This window comes from Bos taurus, chromosome 18, assembly GCF_002263795.3.
Source record: "Bos taurus isolate L1 Dominette 01449 registration number 42190680 breed Hereford chromosome 18, ARS-UCD2.0, whole genome shotgun sequence".
NCBI lineage: Eukaryota > Metazoa > Chordata > Mammalia > Artiodactyla > Bovidae > Bos > Bos taurus.
Window position 1 is genome coordinate 55,984,705 of NC_037345.1, and position 17,378 is coordinate 56,002,082.

General features: G+C 50.7%; 1 protein-coding gene and 1 long non-coding RNA gene across 2 annotated transcripts; one reads left to right on the forward strand and one right to left on the reverse strand.

Moving 5' to 3' along the window:
- The first annotated feature begins 897 nt into the window (after nt 1-897).
- LOC132342713 (uncharacterized) lies at nt 898-5,431 on the forward strand. The gene is made up of 2 exons (XR_009491194.1): nt 898-1,651; nt 5,068-5,431. It is a non-coding gene; the product is annotated as an uncharacterized lncRNA (long non-coding RNA).
- Nucleotides 5,300-17,299, reverse strand: NOSIP (nitric oxide synthase interacting protein). Its single transcript, NM_001075502.1, is given in 9 exon segments — nt 5,300-6,107; nt 6,260-6,368; nt 6,483-6,670; nt 6,850-6,968; nt 7,059-7,221; nt 7,640-7,721; nt 8,566-8,671; nt 9,233-9,405; nt 17,221-17,299. Coding segments are annotated over 8 exon segments (909 nt in total). The 5' UTR covers nt 9,303-9,405; nt 17,221-17,299; the 3' UTR covers nt 5,300-6,035.
- Between the last annotated feature and the right edge of the window lie 79 nt (nt 17,300-17,378).

Sequence of the window (17,378 nt, forward strand, 5' to 3'; positions counted from 1 at the left end):
CCTTGGACTGCAAGGAGATCCAACCAGTCCATCCTAAAGGAGATCAGTCCTGGGTGTTCATTGGAAGGACTGATGTTGAAGTTGAAACTCCAATACTTTGGCCACCTCATGAGAAGAGTTGACTCACTGGAAAAGACTCTGATGCTGGGGGGGATTGGGGGCAGGAGGAGGAGGGGACAACAGAGGATGAGATGGCTGGATGGCATCACTAACTCGATGGACATGAGTTTGAGTGAACTCCGGGAGTTAGTGATGGACAGGGAGGCCTGGCGTGCTGCGATTCATGGGGTTGCAAAGAGTCAGACACGACTGAGCAACTGAAGTGAACTGAACTTCGCATCAGGTGGCCAAAGTATTGGAGTTTCAGCTTCAGCATCAGTCCTTCCAATGAATAGTCAGGCCTGATTTCCTTTAGGATGGACTGGTTGGATCTTCTTATTGTCCAAGCGACTCTCAAGAGTATTCTCCAACACCACAGTTCAAAAGCATCAATTCTTCGGTGCTCAGCCTTCTTCACAGTCCAACTCTCACATCCATACATGACCACAGGAAAAACCATAGCCTTGACTAGACGAACCTTTGTTGGCAAAGTAATGTCTCTGCTTTTGAATATGCTATCTAGGTTGGCCATAACTTTTCTTCCAAGGACAAACGTCTTTTAATTTCATGGCTGCAGTCACCATCTGCAGTGATTTTCAAGTCCCCAAATAAAATCTGTCACTCTTTCCACTGCTGCTGCTGCTGCTAAGTCGCTTCAGTCGTGTCCGACTCTGTGCGACCCCATAGACAGAAGCCCACCAGGCTCCCCCGTCCCTGGGATTCTCCAGGCAAGAACACTGGAGTGGGTTGCCATTTCCTTCTCCAGTGCATGAATGTGAAAAGTGAAACGGAATTCGCTCAGTCGTGTCCAACTCTGTGCGACCCCATGGACTGTAGCCCACCAGGCTCCTCCATCCATGGGATTTTTCCAGGCAAGAGTACTGGAGTGGCGTGCCATTGCCTTCTCCGCTTTCCACTGTTTCTCCATCTATTTGCCATGAAGTGATGGAACCAGATGCCATGATCTTAGTTTTATGAATGTTGAGTTTTAAGCCAGCTTTTTCACTCTCCTCTTTCACTTTCATCAAGAGGCTCTTTAGTTCTTCACTTTCTGCCATAATCTGCATATCTGAGGTTATTGATATTTCTCCCGGCAATCTTGATTCCAGCTTGTGCTTCCTCCGGCCCAGCATTTCTCATGATGTACTCTGCATATAAGTTAAATGAGCAGGATGACGATATACAACCTTGACGTACTCCCTTCCCTATTTGGAACCCGTCTGTTGTTCCATGTCTAGTTCTAACTGTTGCTTCCTGACCTGAAAACATATTTCTCAAGAGGCAGGTCAAGTGGTCTGGTATTCCTATCTCGAAGAATTTTCCACAGTTTATTGTGATCCACACAGTCAAAGGCTTTGGCATAGTCAATAAAGCAGAAGTAGATGCTTTTCTGGAACTTGCTTGCTTTTTCGAAGATCCAGTGGATGTTGGCAATTTGATCTCTGGTTCCTCTGCCTTTTCCAAATCCAGCTTGAACATCTGCAAGTTCACAGTTCACATACTGTTGAAGCCTGGCTTGGAGAATTTTGAGCATTACTTTACAGCATGAGAGGTGAGTGCAATTGTGTGGTAGTTTGAGCATTCTTTGGCATTGCCTTTCTTTGGGTTGGGAATGAAAACTGACCTTTTCCAGTCCTGTGGCCACTGCTGAGTTTTCCAAATTTGCTGGCATATTGAGTGCAGCACTTTCACAGTATCATCTTTCAAGATTTGAAATAGCTCCACTGGAATTCCATCACCTCCACAGCTTTGTTCTTAGTGGTGCTTCCTAGAGCCCACTTGACTTCACATTCCAGGATGTCTGGCATTAGGTGAGTGACCATACCATCATGATTATGTGGGTCGTGAAGATCTTTTCTGTATAGTTCTTCTGTGTATTCTTTTTTTTTTTTTTTTTCTTCTGTGTATTCTTGCCAACTCTTCTTAATCTCTTCTGCTTCTGTTAGGTCCACACCATTTCTGTCCTTTATGGAGCCGATCTTTGCATGAAATGTTCCCTTGGTATCTCTAATTTTCTTGAAGAGATCTCTAGTCTTTCCCATTCTGTTGTTTTCCTCTATTTCTTTGCATTGGTCACTGAGGAAGGCTTTCTTATCTCTCCTTGCTATTCTTTGGAACCCTGCATTCAAATGGGTATATCTTTCCTTTTTTCCTTTGCCTTTAGCTTCTCTTCACAGCTATTTGTAAGGCCTCCTCAGATAACCGTTTTGCCTTTTTGCATTTCTTTTTCTTGGGGATGGTCTTGATCCCTGCCTCCTGTACAATGTCACAAACCTCAGACCATAGTTCTTCAGGCACTCTATCAGATCTAATCCCTTGAATCTATTTGTCACTTCCACTGTATAATTGTAAGGGATTTGATTTAGGTCATACCTGAATGGTCCAGTGGTTTTCCCTCCTTTCTTCAATTTAAGTCTGAAATTGGCAATAAGGAGTTCATGATCTGAGCCACAGTCAGCTCCTAGTCTTGTTTTTGCTGATTGTATAGAGCTTCTCCATCTTTGGCTGCAAAGAATATAATCAATCTGATTTCGGTGTTGACCATCTGGTGATGTCCATGTGTAGAGCGTTCTCTTGTGTTGTTGGAAGAGGGTGTTTGGTATGACCAGTGCGTTCTCTTGGCAAAACTCTATTAGCCTTTGCCCTGCTTCATTCTGTACTCCAAGGCCAAATTTGCCTGTTAGTCGAGGTATCTCTTGACTTCCTACTTTTGCATTCCAGTCCCCTATAATGAAAAGGGCATCTTTGGGGGGGGTGTTAGTTCTAGAAAGTCTTGTAGGTCTTCATAGAAACGTCCAACTTCCCTCCTCCCTTCAGCCCCTGGTAACCACTAATTTATTTTCTGTCTCTATGGATTTGCCTATTCTGGACATTTTATGTAACAGAGTGTGACCTTTCGTCTGACTTTTTACTTTGTATAGTGCTTTCAAGGTTTATCCACTTTGTAGTATGGATCAGAACATCATTCCTTATGTCTGAGTAATATTTCATTGCATGGATTCAGCCCATTTTGTTTACCCATTCATCAGCTAATGGACATTTGGGTTGTTTCTACTCTGGGGCTATTAGAAGATTAGTGCTGCTAGAATCATTCATCGGAGAAGGCGATGGCACCCCACTCCAGTTATCTTGCCTGGAAAATCCCGTGGATGGAGGAGCCTGGTGGGCTACAGTCCATGGGGTCGCACAGAGTCGGACACGACTGAACGACTTCACTTTCAATTTTCACTTTCATGCACTGGAGAAGGAAATGGCAACCCACTCCAGTGTTCTTGCCTGGAGAATCCCAGGGACGGGGGAGCCTGGTGGGCTTCCGTCAATGGGGTCGCACAGAGTTGGACATGACTGAAGCGACTTAGCAGCAGCAGCAGCAGAATCATTCATGTTGAAGTTTCTGCATGAACATTGTTTTCTATTTTCTTGGGTCTATGTGTAAGAGTGGAATTGCTATGCTCATTTTTAAAGGGATATGAAAATCTACTTGCACGATATCCCCTTTTGCATTTTAAAATTTTGATTCAGATAAAGTCCAGTTGTTTTTCTGTATAGGTCTATGAGTTTTGATAAATCAGTCATCCGACCACCACAATTAAGATACTGAACAGATCCATCATGCTGCCCCAAATTCTTATTATGCCAGCCTTGCAGTCAATCCCTCCTGCTCCCCTAGACACCAACAATTTGCTCCCTGTATATATAGTTCTCCCTTTCTAGAAAAGTCTCCCCATTAAAAAATCTCAACCAGTAATTATAATTGTCCTAAAATGCTGTCTGTGGGCTAGCTGATGCTGAAGGTCAAGATAAGCGCAGCATCCCCCACCCCATGCCCATTTCTTGCTCTAAACTGTAGACCACCACCTAGAGAACCTCTGCTGAGAAAAGACAAAATTTGTCTCCACTTCCCGTCCCACCCTTAGCTTCTGCTGTGGTCTGACTCTTGCTTCCTCTCCTTGTTACATTTGAAATCTTAAAGAAAACCTATTTCTTAGAGCTAAGACCTTGACTTGCACCCTACCCCTCCCAGGAAAGGGTATCTCAAAGGGCCTGTGAATTAAGGAGTGAGATTTAGGCTTCTTGTGGAAATCTGGGATTTCCAAGTTGCACCTTTAAGTCTTTATTTGGGGTGGTGAATGGCCTGTACCACACATAAACAGGATTGGAGTCCTTGGGTGGATGTGGTTCCAAGAGAAGACTCCGGGTAGTTAAAGGCTCTTAGGGAGGACAGAGATTGGGCGTGTTTAGCCTGGAAGATCCCATGGACGGAGGAGCCTGGTAGGCTGCAGTCCATGGGGTCGCTAAGAGTCGGACACGACTGAGCGACTTCACTTTCAGTTTTCACTTTCATGCACTGGAGAAGGAAATGGCAACCCACTCCAGTGTTCTTGCCTGGAGAATCCCAGGGATGGGGGAGCCTGGTGGGCTGCCGTCCATGGGGTTGCACAGAGTCGGACATGACTGAAGTGACTTAGCTTAGCAGGGAGGGCTAATCTCATCACTCTGGGTATAAAGGGATGGGGTGAGAGCTTGCCACAGTGGAGAGGTGTGTGGGTGGCAGTGTGTCAAGTCTGAGGGAGGAGGAAGCGTAAAATGATAGGGGGGAAGGGCAGGACTGAAGAAGGGGATCCAGAGGTGGCTGATCTCTGGGGGAACCTGGGTTCAGCTATGGCCTTGAGCAGTGTGACTTTGGGCCAGCTTTCTCAGCCTCAGTGAGCTATTCTGCAAAATGGGTACAAGCATTCTTCCCTCAAGATTGTGGCCAGGACTTGCACACACTGTAGACCGACAGGCCCAGAGGGCAAGGGCGCCCTGAGTGTCAGCAGCACCTCAGCTAGTTTCTGGAGACTGGGATCCCAAGAGCAGGGCATGAAGGTTCTAGAAATGTCTGAGGGAGGAAATGCTGGGTTTTGGGGGCTCCCCAGGGTGCAAGCAAGGATGACCCACCCTCCTACTGATAACTCTTCCCTGCAGCACCCCAGATGCACCCCCTGGTCCTACACCAGACATGAGCTTGCCTAGCATTCAAGGACACTTATGAATCTCGTCTGGGCTTTGGATGACAAGACCATTTTCCAAAATGAAAGGGCAGAGACTGTTCAATTAACGGAGAAGTATGTGCATGGAAATCTCTTTGGTGGAAAAAACTCCTCTGAGAAAGACCTGGCTGATGAAGACCTGGCAGGACAGAACCCGGGGATCGCTCTGAGAGGCAGGACTTCCAGTCTTTATTTTTACACTCTTTGCCGTATTTTGCAGCTTTTAGCTCTGGTTCTCCACACTGCACAGGGTCTGTTTTTCTGACTCAACGATTATTAAAAACGTAGCTTGAAAGGGCCCCCCTGCCCTCCCAGCCGAGTCCGAGCTCCAGGCAGGTCCACCAGACCGGGTTGCTCTGACCTCCTCCCACTCTTCACACCCGCCGAGCACATTGCTGCCTCTGGGCTTTTGCACTGCGGTTTCCTCTTCCTCTCCACCCTCCAGCCTTCAGCCGGCGGGGGAGGGGGTGTTCCTCACAGCCTTCTCTAGACCGGGTGCCTAACTTTCTCTCTCTCTCACAGACACAGCACTTCATTTCCTTTGGGTGTCTTATTACACTTTGCAATGGGAGACACGTGCCGCTAAAGCTCCCAGGCTTCAAATTTGGTTTAACTCAAAAGGAATGCGCGGGGATTTCCATCTAGCCCGTTAACGTGGCGCCCTCCGGTGGTCGCAGCTCACATTCCGACTTGGGGCCACTCAACCCATTTACAGCTGTGCGTTTGCATTCCATTCAGACTTCACTCTTAACGTGAGACCACACCAAACATTCCCAGACCAGGCTTTCAAAGCACAGTCATTCCGGAGCGCACGCCATTCCCGGGCTCCTGGGCTCCGGTGCGGTGAATGAAGGCGCCACATGGCCAGTAGCGTCCAAGCCCCTTTTATTTGGTTTCCCGCGCTCAGGCCTGCATCACCGGCCGGGACTTCTCCGCCTGCAGCTTCACTCCGGAGCCCGCGAAGCCGGTGCCGCCCTGTAGGAGGAGAGGGTGCCATGAGGGTTCCCTAGCTGCGGAGGTGAGGCTGGCTGCGGAGGCCCCGGCTTGATGAGGGCGGGGCTAAGATAAAAGGGCGGGGCCTCTAGGAGGAGGGCGGGGTTACCGGAAGGCCAGGGGGCGCCACTCACCCGCTGCAGCACGATGATGTCACGGTCCGTGAGCTTCTCCCCGGTCACCGGGTCCACCATGTCCTTGCGAATCAGCTTCTCCACGCACTCCAGGGTGACCACAGCCCCACTGCGGTGAAGGTGAGGGTGGGGGGTGTGGATCAGGGGCCCCGCCCCAGACAGTGGGCCACACCTGCGCCCGCCGCGTCCAGCAGGTCCCCGGCCTGTCCCCTTGGCGACTCACGAGGGCCGCAGCACGGCGCACGGCGTGGCGTTGCTCAGGCTGTCGCGGGTCACGGCGCACACGTAGCGCTCGCTGCGCGTGATGAGCCCCACGCGGTCCACGGAGCTGTCCAGCGGCGTGAAGCGCACCGGCGTCAAGTCGGACATGCGCAGCGGCTTCCCGGACATGGGGCAGGTCACGATGCGCGACTGGGGGTAGGGATGGGGGAGGGAGGCAGGGTCAGCAGGCGGCGCTGGAGCCGGGTGGTGGGAGGATGGTGAGGGGACCTTCAGGAACCCCGTTTGGGCGGGGGGTGTGTGTGTGGGGGTGAACCTGGCCCTCTCTGGCAAAGAGTACGCACAGGCGCGCGCTGGGGTAGGGGGCTCACCGGCTTCTCCAGCTTCGTGGCCTTCGCCTCGGGGGTCAGCGACGGGATCCAGAAGCTGGGCAGCGCTTTGTCCTTGTCCTTGCCTGCAGGGCCCGCACTGGACCCGGGTTGGGCATCGTCTGTGGGGAGGGGGGGAGGGGCTAGGATGCCGCACCCACGGAGGCACCTGTGGGACCCCCCCCCCCCACCTGCAGACTCATCTCTCTCACCTGGGCCGTTCCCTGCCGAGGCGGCCTTGGGGGTGAAGGGGTTGAGGGGCCGGCTCACGATGGCTGCCTCCTTCTCCAGGAAGCCCCGCACGTGGTCCTGCGCCGCTGCCCGCTGCAGCTCCTTCTGCTCCTCTCGCCGGGCGCCCCGCTGCTTCTCGTAGGCCTGCAGGCAGCCAGGGAGCAATGAGCCGGGCACCCTCCTGTGGGTTGTGGGTTTGGGGCACCCTAGGTGGGGGCAGGGTGGCTCTCTGAATTTAAAGGAGGGTAAACCGGGACCCACCCAGGGGACACTCCGGGCAGAGGCTCTGTTTGGTGCCGGCTGGTGGCCGCAGTCATATGCCATGTGTCTGCTGCCTTGGCTGGTTCCTCCCATCAACTGTAGGACGCCTGAACCATTTCCCTTTTAGCTGGTTTGGGACTCGGTGGCTTTTCTGTCCCTTGGCAGCAGAGTGGTCAACAGCTTGGCTGGAGACAGACTGCCAGAGCTCAACCCTGCCTCTGTCACTGATGAGCTCTGTGGCCTCTAGAAAGTGCTGTGACCTCTCCTGGCCCTAGTTTCTTCACCCATAAAACAGGCTCACCTTCATCTGCCGGGCAATTTCCTTCTTCTGGTGCAAAATGTACTCGAGGATTGCTTCCCGCTCATACAGGTAGCCATCTGGGCTGCAAAGACAGGATAGGACAAGAAAGCATGGCCAGTAGTTAACAGCCACCCGCCAAACATCAGCTCCCTGTCCTGGAGACCCCCTAAGCATCTTACAGGCAGCAGCTCACTCAGGGCTCTGCTTAGCTCTCTGAGGTGACTGCGCCGTTTTACCTCTCCTGGCTTTGTAATGTGCTCCAACACGTAGGGGAAAATCTCGTGCCATAAAGGGTTAGCTCAGGAAGCCAAGGTCGTCCACACCCTGCATATTCCAACCAAAGGCCTGGCCTGTGCCTGGCTCCTGGGAGGGTACTTCTAAGCCCTTGGAATGTCCCGCCTGATAAGGGTTTGCCTGGGGGGTATGGCTTATGTGGCATCAGCTGGATCTCTGCAGTCAAGTGAGGGAAGTGAAGTCGCTCAGTCATCTCTGACTCTTTGCGACCCCATGGACTGTAGCCTACCAGGCTCCTCTGTCCATGGAATTTTCCAGGCAAAGGTACTAGAGTGGGTTGCCATTTCCTTCTCCAGAGGATCTTTCCAACCCAGGGATCGAACCTGGGTCTCCCACACTGCAGGTAGACACTTTACCATGTGAGTCACCAGGGAAGCTTCTGCAGTCAAGAGGTAGATAACGGGAAGCACTCTGTGAACTGTTATCATGGGCTGGCGGTGTCCCAGGAGCCCTACCCTCTATTATGAGCGTATTCTCTCCCACACCCCGTGAAGTATACTAGGATCGTGCCCAGTTATCAGAGGGAACACCGAGGCTCCGGGAAGGTAGGTGGCTTGTCTAGGGTGCCTTGGCTGTACAGCCCCTCTCTTGCCCTTTGCCCCCCGACCAGCCCACCCACGTGCCCAGCTTACGTGACGACAGGGTCGTGGCAGGGCTGCAGCGAGAGGCAGCAGCAGTCGAAGTCCTTGACGGCATCCCGGCTCAGTCGAATGTTCTGGGTGCCATAGCCTGAGGCCGCTGGGGACAGGAACACACAGACGGACGGAGAGACAGGGGACGTGCCCCTGTGCAAATCCGGAGAGAAAGGCACAGCGAGGACACAACAGAGGTGGGGGGCGCTTGTGCCCGGGGTCTGTGTGTTGGGGGCGGGGCACATCCACAGGAGGTGTTCATCCCCAGAGGGTAAGTGACAGGCTCTGAGGCAGCCCGAGGGCCAGCTGAGGGAAGAGGCTCGTGGCTGACTCCCCTCGGGCCTTCTGGCTCTGGGACCCAGCTCAAGCGCCCGCATCTCTCTGGGCCTCAGTTTCCCCATCTGGAATATGGGCTGACAACACTGATTCCTTCCTCTGTGGGTGTTTAGGAGGCTTAGTCGAATTCAAGCAGGAAGGCACTTAATGTACAAGCAGGGAAAAGGTTGTTGGCTTGTGTGGGCTGTTATGTCTCTGGTTATGACCATCAGTCACATGGGCTATGTTAACACGGTCAGGAGAAAGACACACATAGCAAGCTCAACCAGAGGGGCAAAGTGAGCGACCTGGGCATTTTGGGGTCCATTTTCCCCCCTCGCAAACCCAGTACCTGTGTCCTTCTTTTTCTCATGGTAGGTGTAGACGGCCCCTGCTGTGCAGTTCTTGCCGTGCCGCGTCATCCCGGCGGGGAGGAAGGGGTAGCTGCAAGGCGGTGGTGACCAGAGGGAGCCCACACAGAGAGGACTGGACCTTTATGGTCCCCGAGCTGACCTGATGGGGAAGCTGGGAGTGGGGCAGGGGAAGATAGTTTTGTACTCATTAAATGGTTAAGAAAGGCCTCTACCCTCAAAAAAAAAAAAAGCACTCCATCCTGAAAAAGACCTGAAGTTTGCTTCTGGAAGTGGTGTTGGAAGGGGCACAAGTTGCGAGTTATCCTGAGGTGGTGGAAGGAGGGTTACGTGCAATCTGACAGAAAGTTCTGGCATCCGAGGCAATGGGTGGGGCCAGAACTCACGTGGGAGACGAAGCGCCAGGCAGATGCTCTGGGTTCTTGAGCCCATGTGGATGCTACACGCCCATTTCAACTGAGCGCGTCTGGATTCGCTTAGGTGCAGTGCGCCTGTTGCTCAAGTTGTTCCCTCATGTGTCATTTGCATTGGAAAAAATTCCAAGTTTTCAAAACAAGTGTTAGAGGGAGAACTGACTGGTAAATCAACCAGAAAAACCCAGCTACCCTGATAGGAAAACGCGCCAAGGGTGAGAACAGGTGAGTTACAGGAGCGGCCCAAAGACTGACAGGTGGATGCCTCAAGCTCTCCTCACAGGAGAACCAGGACGAGACGTCACTGTGCTCCTCTCTCCAGGGCAGCGGGTGGCACCGTGAGCGCGTGCTAAGGCCAGGGTGAGGGCTGGCAATAGGAGCCCCCGCAGGGGGTGCTGGGGGAGCATGTACAAGGATGTTCACAGCGGTGTCATTTATCCTGGAGGGGAGCTGAAGGCAACTGAATATCCCACCCTGGTGAAACGGACAGTGAGTGCCCACCAAGGAGACCACCCAGCAGTGAGATGCACCTGACTGGGTGTGTACAGAGCATCATGGGTGGATCTTAAAGCCATGGCACTGGGTGAAAAGGAAAGAAAACAATCTACACGTGCACCAAACATTACATTTTGAACACCTGCAAACAAAAGGATCAAGCATGTAACAATGGCTGCCCATGTAAGGGAGGGGACTGGATAGGGGATGGATGCACGCATGCTCAGTCGCTTCAGTCCTGTCCCACTCTCTGAGACCCCATGGACTGCAGCCCACCAGGCTCCTCTGTCAGTGGGATTCTCCAAGCCAGAATATAGGGGTGGGCTGCCATGTCCTCCTCCAGGGGATCTTCCCAACCCAGGGACTGAGCCCACATCTCCTACATCTCCCACATTGGTAGGCAGGGTCATTACCAGCTAGTGGAAGACTAGGGGGATTACAAGAGTAATCCCCTTTTAACAAGAGTAAATCAATCGAACAAGCTAAGGGTTGATGGGATCAATGGAATAAGACCTTCTGCCTGGCCTTGGCCCTCTCCTGGCGGTGACTCTGGATGGGTAATTCCCTTTCAGCGCCCTTTGGGTAAGAGGTGCGGAGAACCATGGGCTGAACCTGATGTTAACTGGATGGCTGTGTGGATTAAATGAGGTCATATACAGAGTCTGGCTATGGAATGTTCAGGAAATTATTCTCTCCAGTTCTCCGGCTGCAAGGAGGAGTCAGAAAGCAGGGGTGGGGGCACCACCAGGGGCTCCCAAAATATGAAAAAGCAACTTCATCTTTATTTCTCTGGTTTGTGATGCTTTCAGAAACTTGCCTTTCTCTTTCAAAACATAAACCTCTCCTGGAACTTATGGACCTTGCACGCCCCCTACTGGCGTCTTCCTCCCAGTAGGTACATTTACAGAGAATAGATGCACAGACCCGTAAGATGCAGTTGATGTGTTTTGACAGATGCATACACCCTCCTAACTACTGCCCCAATTGCGATGTGGAACATTCCTGTCACTCCAGCCGCAGCCACTGTGCTGCATGCAGCGGTTCACCTTGGTGAAACACCCCAACTCGACCCACGGCCTCTCCTCAGGCTTCCCCTCACCCCCCAGCTTTGGAGCAGGTGTCAGGCACCTGCTGCCTCCCCAGCTCACCTGCCACCCCCCTCCTCCACCCTGGCCCCCTGGCTTCCGCCCCCATTCCCCCACCCATCACCACTCATGAAGGTCGAGTTCACCTCCGCAGGGACAAATTCCCCACTCTATTCTTAGTTGTCAACTGCCTTGACCCTCCGTGGTATTTGGCACTGGGCTGCCTGTCTTGTGGCCAAGCTCTTTGGCTTTGTGGACTGGGACATTTTCTCTCTGAGAAGAGAGGAACTGCTAGAGAGGGATCATCACTTCTCTGGGCTGTCACGGGAATAAGCACAAGGGACACTGCTTGACCCCTGACCCCTAGGCCAACTCCCCGCGGCCTCATGTCATCAAGCGTCCAACTTCAGCCACCCTCTGAGGTCTGCTCCATCGGCATCTCCACTTTGGAGAGAGGCAAACAGAGGCACAGAAGTGAAGCCACTTGCCTAAGCCAGTGGTTCTCAAAGTAAGGTCTGCCAAGACCCCAGGGGTCCCTAAGATACTTTCAGGGGGCCCACAGAACGATTTCCATGACATCAATATGTATTTGCCTCTGTTCCTCTCATTCCCTAATGAGCGTCTGGTGGAGTTTTCCAGAGGCTGTGCGACTTGTACTTGTACAACCCTGGCTTTAAAAAATGTCTGGTACGGAGTGAAAGAAGCCAGGTACAAAAGGCCCTATTGTTGATTCCGTTTATATGAAAGGTCCAGAATGGGCAGATCCACAGAAACAGAAAGGAGACTGGTGGCTGCCACCCGCTGGGAGAAGGGAGGACGGGAGTGGGGAGAGGCTGCTAAGGGGGATGGGGTTTCTTTCTGCAGTGATGAAAATGTCCTGAAATCCGAAAGTGGAGATGGTTACAAAAATAGTGATTATATGAAAAACCAGAGTTGTATACTTTAAGATGAGTTTTTTGTTATTTGAATATTTCAATAAAGACCCTTTCATGTCTGTTTTCATCTTATAAGGCAAGTCTTTTTTCCTTTGGCCGCACTTGTGGCTTACAGGATCTTAGTTTCTGGACCAGGGATCAAACCCAGGCCTTCAGCAGTGAAAGTGCGGAGTCCTAACCAGTGGACCACCAGGGAAGTCCCCTGATGTGGCCAACTATGATGGATCGAACTTCCACACACAAAAGCTTTTTGGAGTCCTTGCTGATTTTTAAGATCCTGAGACCAAGAAGTCTGACAACCGCTGACTGGGGTGGGCAGGTTTATGGTCTCCTCAGTTAGGACAGGCTCAGAAAACAGAACACTAGCACTTCAGAGAGGACACATCCAAGTAAGAGCAGCTATTATTTATCAACCTTCCCCTCTTAGAGAGGAGAAACCAGGCCCGTGGAGCCCCCCTGGCAACAGAGCCGGACTTGAACCCGGCACTTGGGCTCCAGAGCCGCCCCCCCTTAGTCACGTGACAGCTGGCAGTCCTCCCAGAGAGGTCACAATCCGAGAAGAAAGGCTAATCCACTCCCATTCTCCCAAGAAATCTTCAAAATCCACAGTCTAGTCCACCCTTTTAATATGTCTCGACTCAGAACAATTTTCACTGGAGGAACTTGTCCAACATTTTAGATTTCATAAAATTTACAGGAGCAAATGTACATTCACACGTCCTGGTTGCCCCAGACATACTTAAAAGTTTTCCAGGGACTGAATCCAGTATTGGTGCTTGAATGTAAATTAATTAAAATGAAGTGATTAAAAAAAAAAATACAGTCCCTCGGGGCCCTGAGACAAGTATCAAAGTGCGCCACAGCCTCTGGGGACTCGTGGCTACTGTGTTTAAAAAACATGATCACAATACCATGGATGCATTAATAATTCCTTAACATCATCTACTATCCAGCTGGTATTCAAATCTCCCTTATTATCTCCCCAGGTCTTTTTCTGCAGTCGATTTGTTTGAATCCTCAATATCCTGAGGTCAGAGATCCCTCTGAGAACTAAAGGATGAGAAAACTAAAGAAGAACTAAAGGATGCTACAAGTCCCCTCCCGAGAAGAGCATGGGGTCACATGGATGCTGCTGGCTGTCCCAGGGGGGTGTAGGCCTGTGTTGCTGCTGCTGCTGCTGCTAAGTCGCTTCAGTCATGTCCGACTCTGTGCGACCCCATAGATGGCAGCCCACCAGGCTCCTCCGACTCTGGGATTCTCCAGGCAAGAATACTGGAGTGGGTTGCCATTTCCTTCTCCAATGCATGAAAGTGAAAAGTGAAAGTGAAGCCGCTCAGTCGTGTCTGACTCCTAGGGACCCCATGGACTGCAGCCTACCAGGCTCCTCCATCCATGGGATTTTCCAGGCAAGAGTACTGGAGTGGGTTGCCAGCCTGTGTTAAGGGAACCCAAAGGGCCAATTACATTCAAGGAATTCACAGACAGATATAGGAAGTATCGGAAGCAGGAAGGAGGGAGGCTCCCTAAAAGCAAAGGGGAACATCTGAGATTTTTCTATTAATAGTGACTGGTATTCATCTAAGAGGTTTGGTAAACCCAGCCCTGTTATAAGCACTTTATACATGTTAACTCCACTGAATCCCAGGGCTTCCCTGATAGCTCAGTTAAGAATCTGCCTGCGATGCAGGAGACCCTGGTTCGATTCCTGGGTTGGGAAGATCCCCTGGAGAAGGGATAGGCTACCCACTCCAGTATTCTTGGGCTTCCCTGGTGGCTCAGACGTTGAAGAATCCACCTGCAACGTGGGAGACCTGGGTTCGATCTCTGTTGGGAAGATCCCTTGGAGAAGAAGGGAGTGGCTACCCACTCCAGTATTCTGGCCTGGAGAATACAGTCCATGGGGTTGGAAAGAGTTGACCAAGCGACTTTCACTTTCAGTCTCCACCGAATCCCACAGCACAAATGGCTGCTACAAACAAGGAAACAGAGGCAGGGAGAAGGTGCCCAGTGCAGCCGGGGGTTGCCCCGGGCATCTGCGTCTGTGGCCGAGGCCATCCCATCGCTGGTGCCGCCTGGCTGCAGGTGGCCCCAGGCTCTGTGCTGACTCAGCGTGGAATGGGCCCTACAGGCAGGGCCTGGCTCTGCTCCTGGAAATCCCTGTGGGCCTGGTGCACCCCCTACCCTGCCCTGGAAATCCCATCCGCTTCCTCCTCCCAGGACCCGTCAGGAAGCCTGAGGGAGGCATTCCTGATGCTCTGACAACGCCCTGATTTACCTCCATTACAGCCATCTCAGAATTTCCCCCTCCAGACTAGGAGCCCCCTAGAGGTGGGGCCTGGGCTGGACTCCAGGCTGGGTCCCAGCACTGCCTGGCACCTGGGGGTGGGGGCTGGGCACAGAGATGGCATGATAGTATTAGTTAACGACTTCCAACCATAGGGCCTGGGTAGGTGTGTAATCAATGAAACGAACCATCCATCCAGTCAATACATCACAAAAGAACTATAATAATAGAAATGACTGGACTTCCCTGGTGGTCCAGTGACTAGAAGACTTTGTGCTCGTAATGCCGAGGACCCAGGTTTGATCCCACATGCCATCACGAAGATCAAAGATCCCATATGCCACAACTAAAACCCACCACAGCCAAATAAACAAATAAATATTTAAAAAGAAAAAAAACCAGGATGGTGTGGAGGGGGAGACTGTTGGAAATTAAGAGGAATTTAAAAGACAAAACAATTATTTGAATTGATTCTGATTCAAACAAATGACATTTTTATTAGGGTTGCTTTTGTAAGTATTATGATAATAGTATGATATTATGATAATACAATTATGATAATAGTATTGTGGTCATGGAAGAAAATGTTCCCGCTTTTTTGTGTGCCTGAAAACGAAGATCATGGCATCCGGTCCCATCACTTTATGGGAAATAGATGGGGAAACAGTGGAAGCAGTGGCTGACTTTATTTTTCTGGGCTCCAAAATCACTGCAGATGGTGACGGCAGCCATGAAATTAAAAGACGCTTACTCCTTGGAAGGAAAGTTATGGCCAACCTAGATGGCATATTCAAAAGCAGAGACATTACTTTGCCAACAAAGGTTCGTCTAGTCAAGGCTATGGTTTTTCCTGTGGTCATGTATGGATGTGAGAGTTGGACTGTGAAGAAGGCTGAGCACCGAAGAATTGATGCTTTTGAACTGTGGTGTTGGAGAAGACTCTTGAGAGTCCCTTGGACTGCAAGGACATCCAACCAGTCCATTCTAAAGGAGATCAGCCCAGGGATTTCTTTGGAAGGAACGATGCTAAAGCTGAAACTCCAGTACTTTGGCCACCTCATGCAAAGAGTTGACTCATTGGAAAAGACTCTGATGCTGGGAGGGATTGGGGGCAAGAGGAGAAGGGGACAACAGAGGATGAGATGGCTGGATGGCATCACTGACTCGATGGACGTGAGTCTGAGTGAACTCCGGGAGTTGGTGATGGACAGGGAGGCCTGGCATGCTGTGATTCATGGGGTCGCAGAGTCGGACACGACTGAGCGACTGATCTGATCTGATGCTTTTTAAAATTAAAAAAAAAATTGTTGAAAAATTTTTAAAAAGTTGAGGTATAGTTTAATGTTGTGAAAATGTCTCTGCTTTTTACACATGTATCCTAAAGTATTTAGGGGTGAAATGTCACGATAGACAGGCTTTGCCTTATATATTTAATTAAAAAAAATACCCAGCCAATATGGCAAAAGTATTAATAAACAGAAACTCTGGCCATAGGAATTTTTATATTATGATCCCACTTTTATGTAAGTTGTGTTAGGTAGGAAGTTAGACATGAGCAAGGAGGGGAAGCCTGGCTGAAGGAGACACACCCAGGAGAGCTCACAAATATGCTACAAATATAACCACAGAGACTTTTCAACTCCTGCACAGGTATCCTATTCACACAGTGGATACAAAATGACCACAGGGGCCTCTCCAAGTAACCTTACCTGCGGTGAGGCAGTTAGGAGCCTATTAAGACATAACCAACACAGCCTGCAGCTATACAATTTATAATTAAATCATTGAGCGTATGCTCATTTCTATTCCCTTTCATTGACTGGTGGTGGGTAGAAGCCCTACTTTGAACGGGGCAAAGCCAAAAGAAGACTGGAAGTGTAAAGAGGGAGGCTTGACAGGAAGGATGAGGAGGACTCCTACGGAGTGTTGGATTAATAAAAGATTATCTGCTTGAGCTGAATGGAGCTGTAACTTGTCTGTTGTTCTACACCTTTTCGTCCATTGCTCCACATTTTTTTTTTTGGTGTGTGTGTAATAAAGTTTTATTAAAGTATAAAGGAGATAGAGAAAGCTTCTGACATAGGCATCAGAAGGGGGTAGAAAGAATACCCATTTGCTCCACATTTTTGTTGCCACGAGACAAGAACGGAGGAAGAGACATTAACCTGACAGGTGGGACACTTTCATAGTAAAATATTACAGTAAAACTGCTTTAAGGATCCATCAAGACCTCAGTTCACAACGAATCGGCAGCACCATCAAGGTGAGAACCTAGGACTGCCTAACCCCAAAGTTCCACAGAGGAAAACGTTAACCTACAGCAACTCCAAGAGGGAAGGGCCTGTCAAAAAGGTGCAAGGAGGCAGCGGCGGCGACTGCACAACCCTTCCCCGCTCTCCCCATCACGATCTGAGAAACTGAGGCCAAGAAAGGGGGTGCGGGGGTTGCTTCTCATTCAATATCACTCCTTAGACCTCCAGGAGTCCCAGTCTCTTCCGTGCCCTGGGATCCGCAGCCCATTCGTCTGCACTGGAATTAATACTATGGGGAGAACTGCCGGATGAAGGTTTGGCTACCTAAAGGGATTTAAAGCACCTCCAATTCGGCTTTAAACTTGAGGCACCTAGAGCGCTCTATTAATAACTGCCAGGAAGTCAGCATTTCAAAATATTGTCCCAGTCTCCCTCAGGACCACAAGACTCTTGCCCACAGGAAGGCAATCGCACTAACACTATTCTTCTACCGCCTAGAACTCACCTCACAGACGACCCTCTTTCCTCGGTGGCTACTTCAACAGTACCCCTACACCGGAAAGGAGCGCTGTTTTCCCTCTCCGCTCCGACGCTTCCGCCCGGGGAAGAGACCGGAAGTAGTTCTGCCCCTAAAGGCGGAGATAGCTCTTCTGGCTTCGTAAA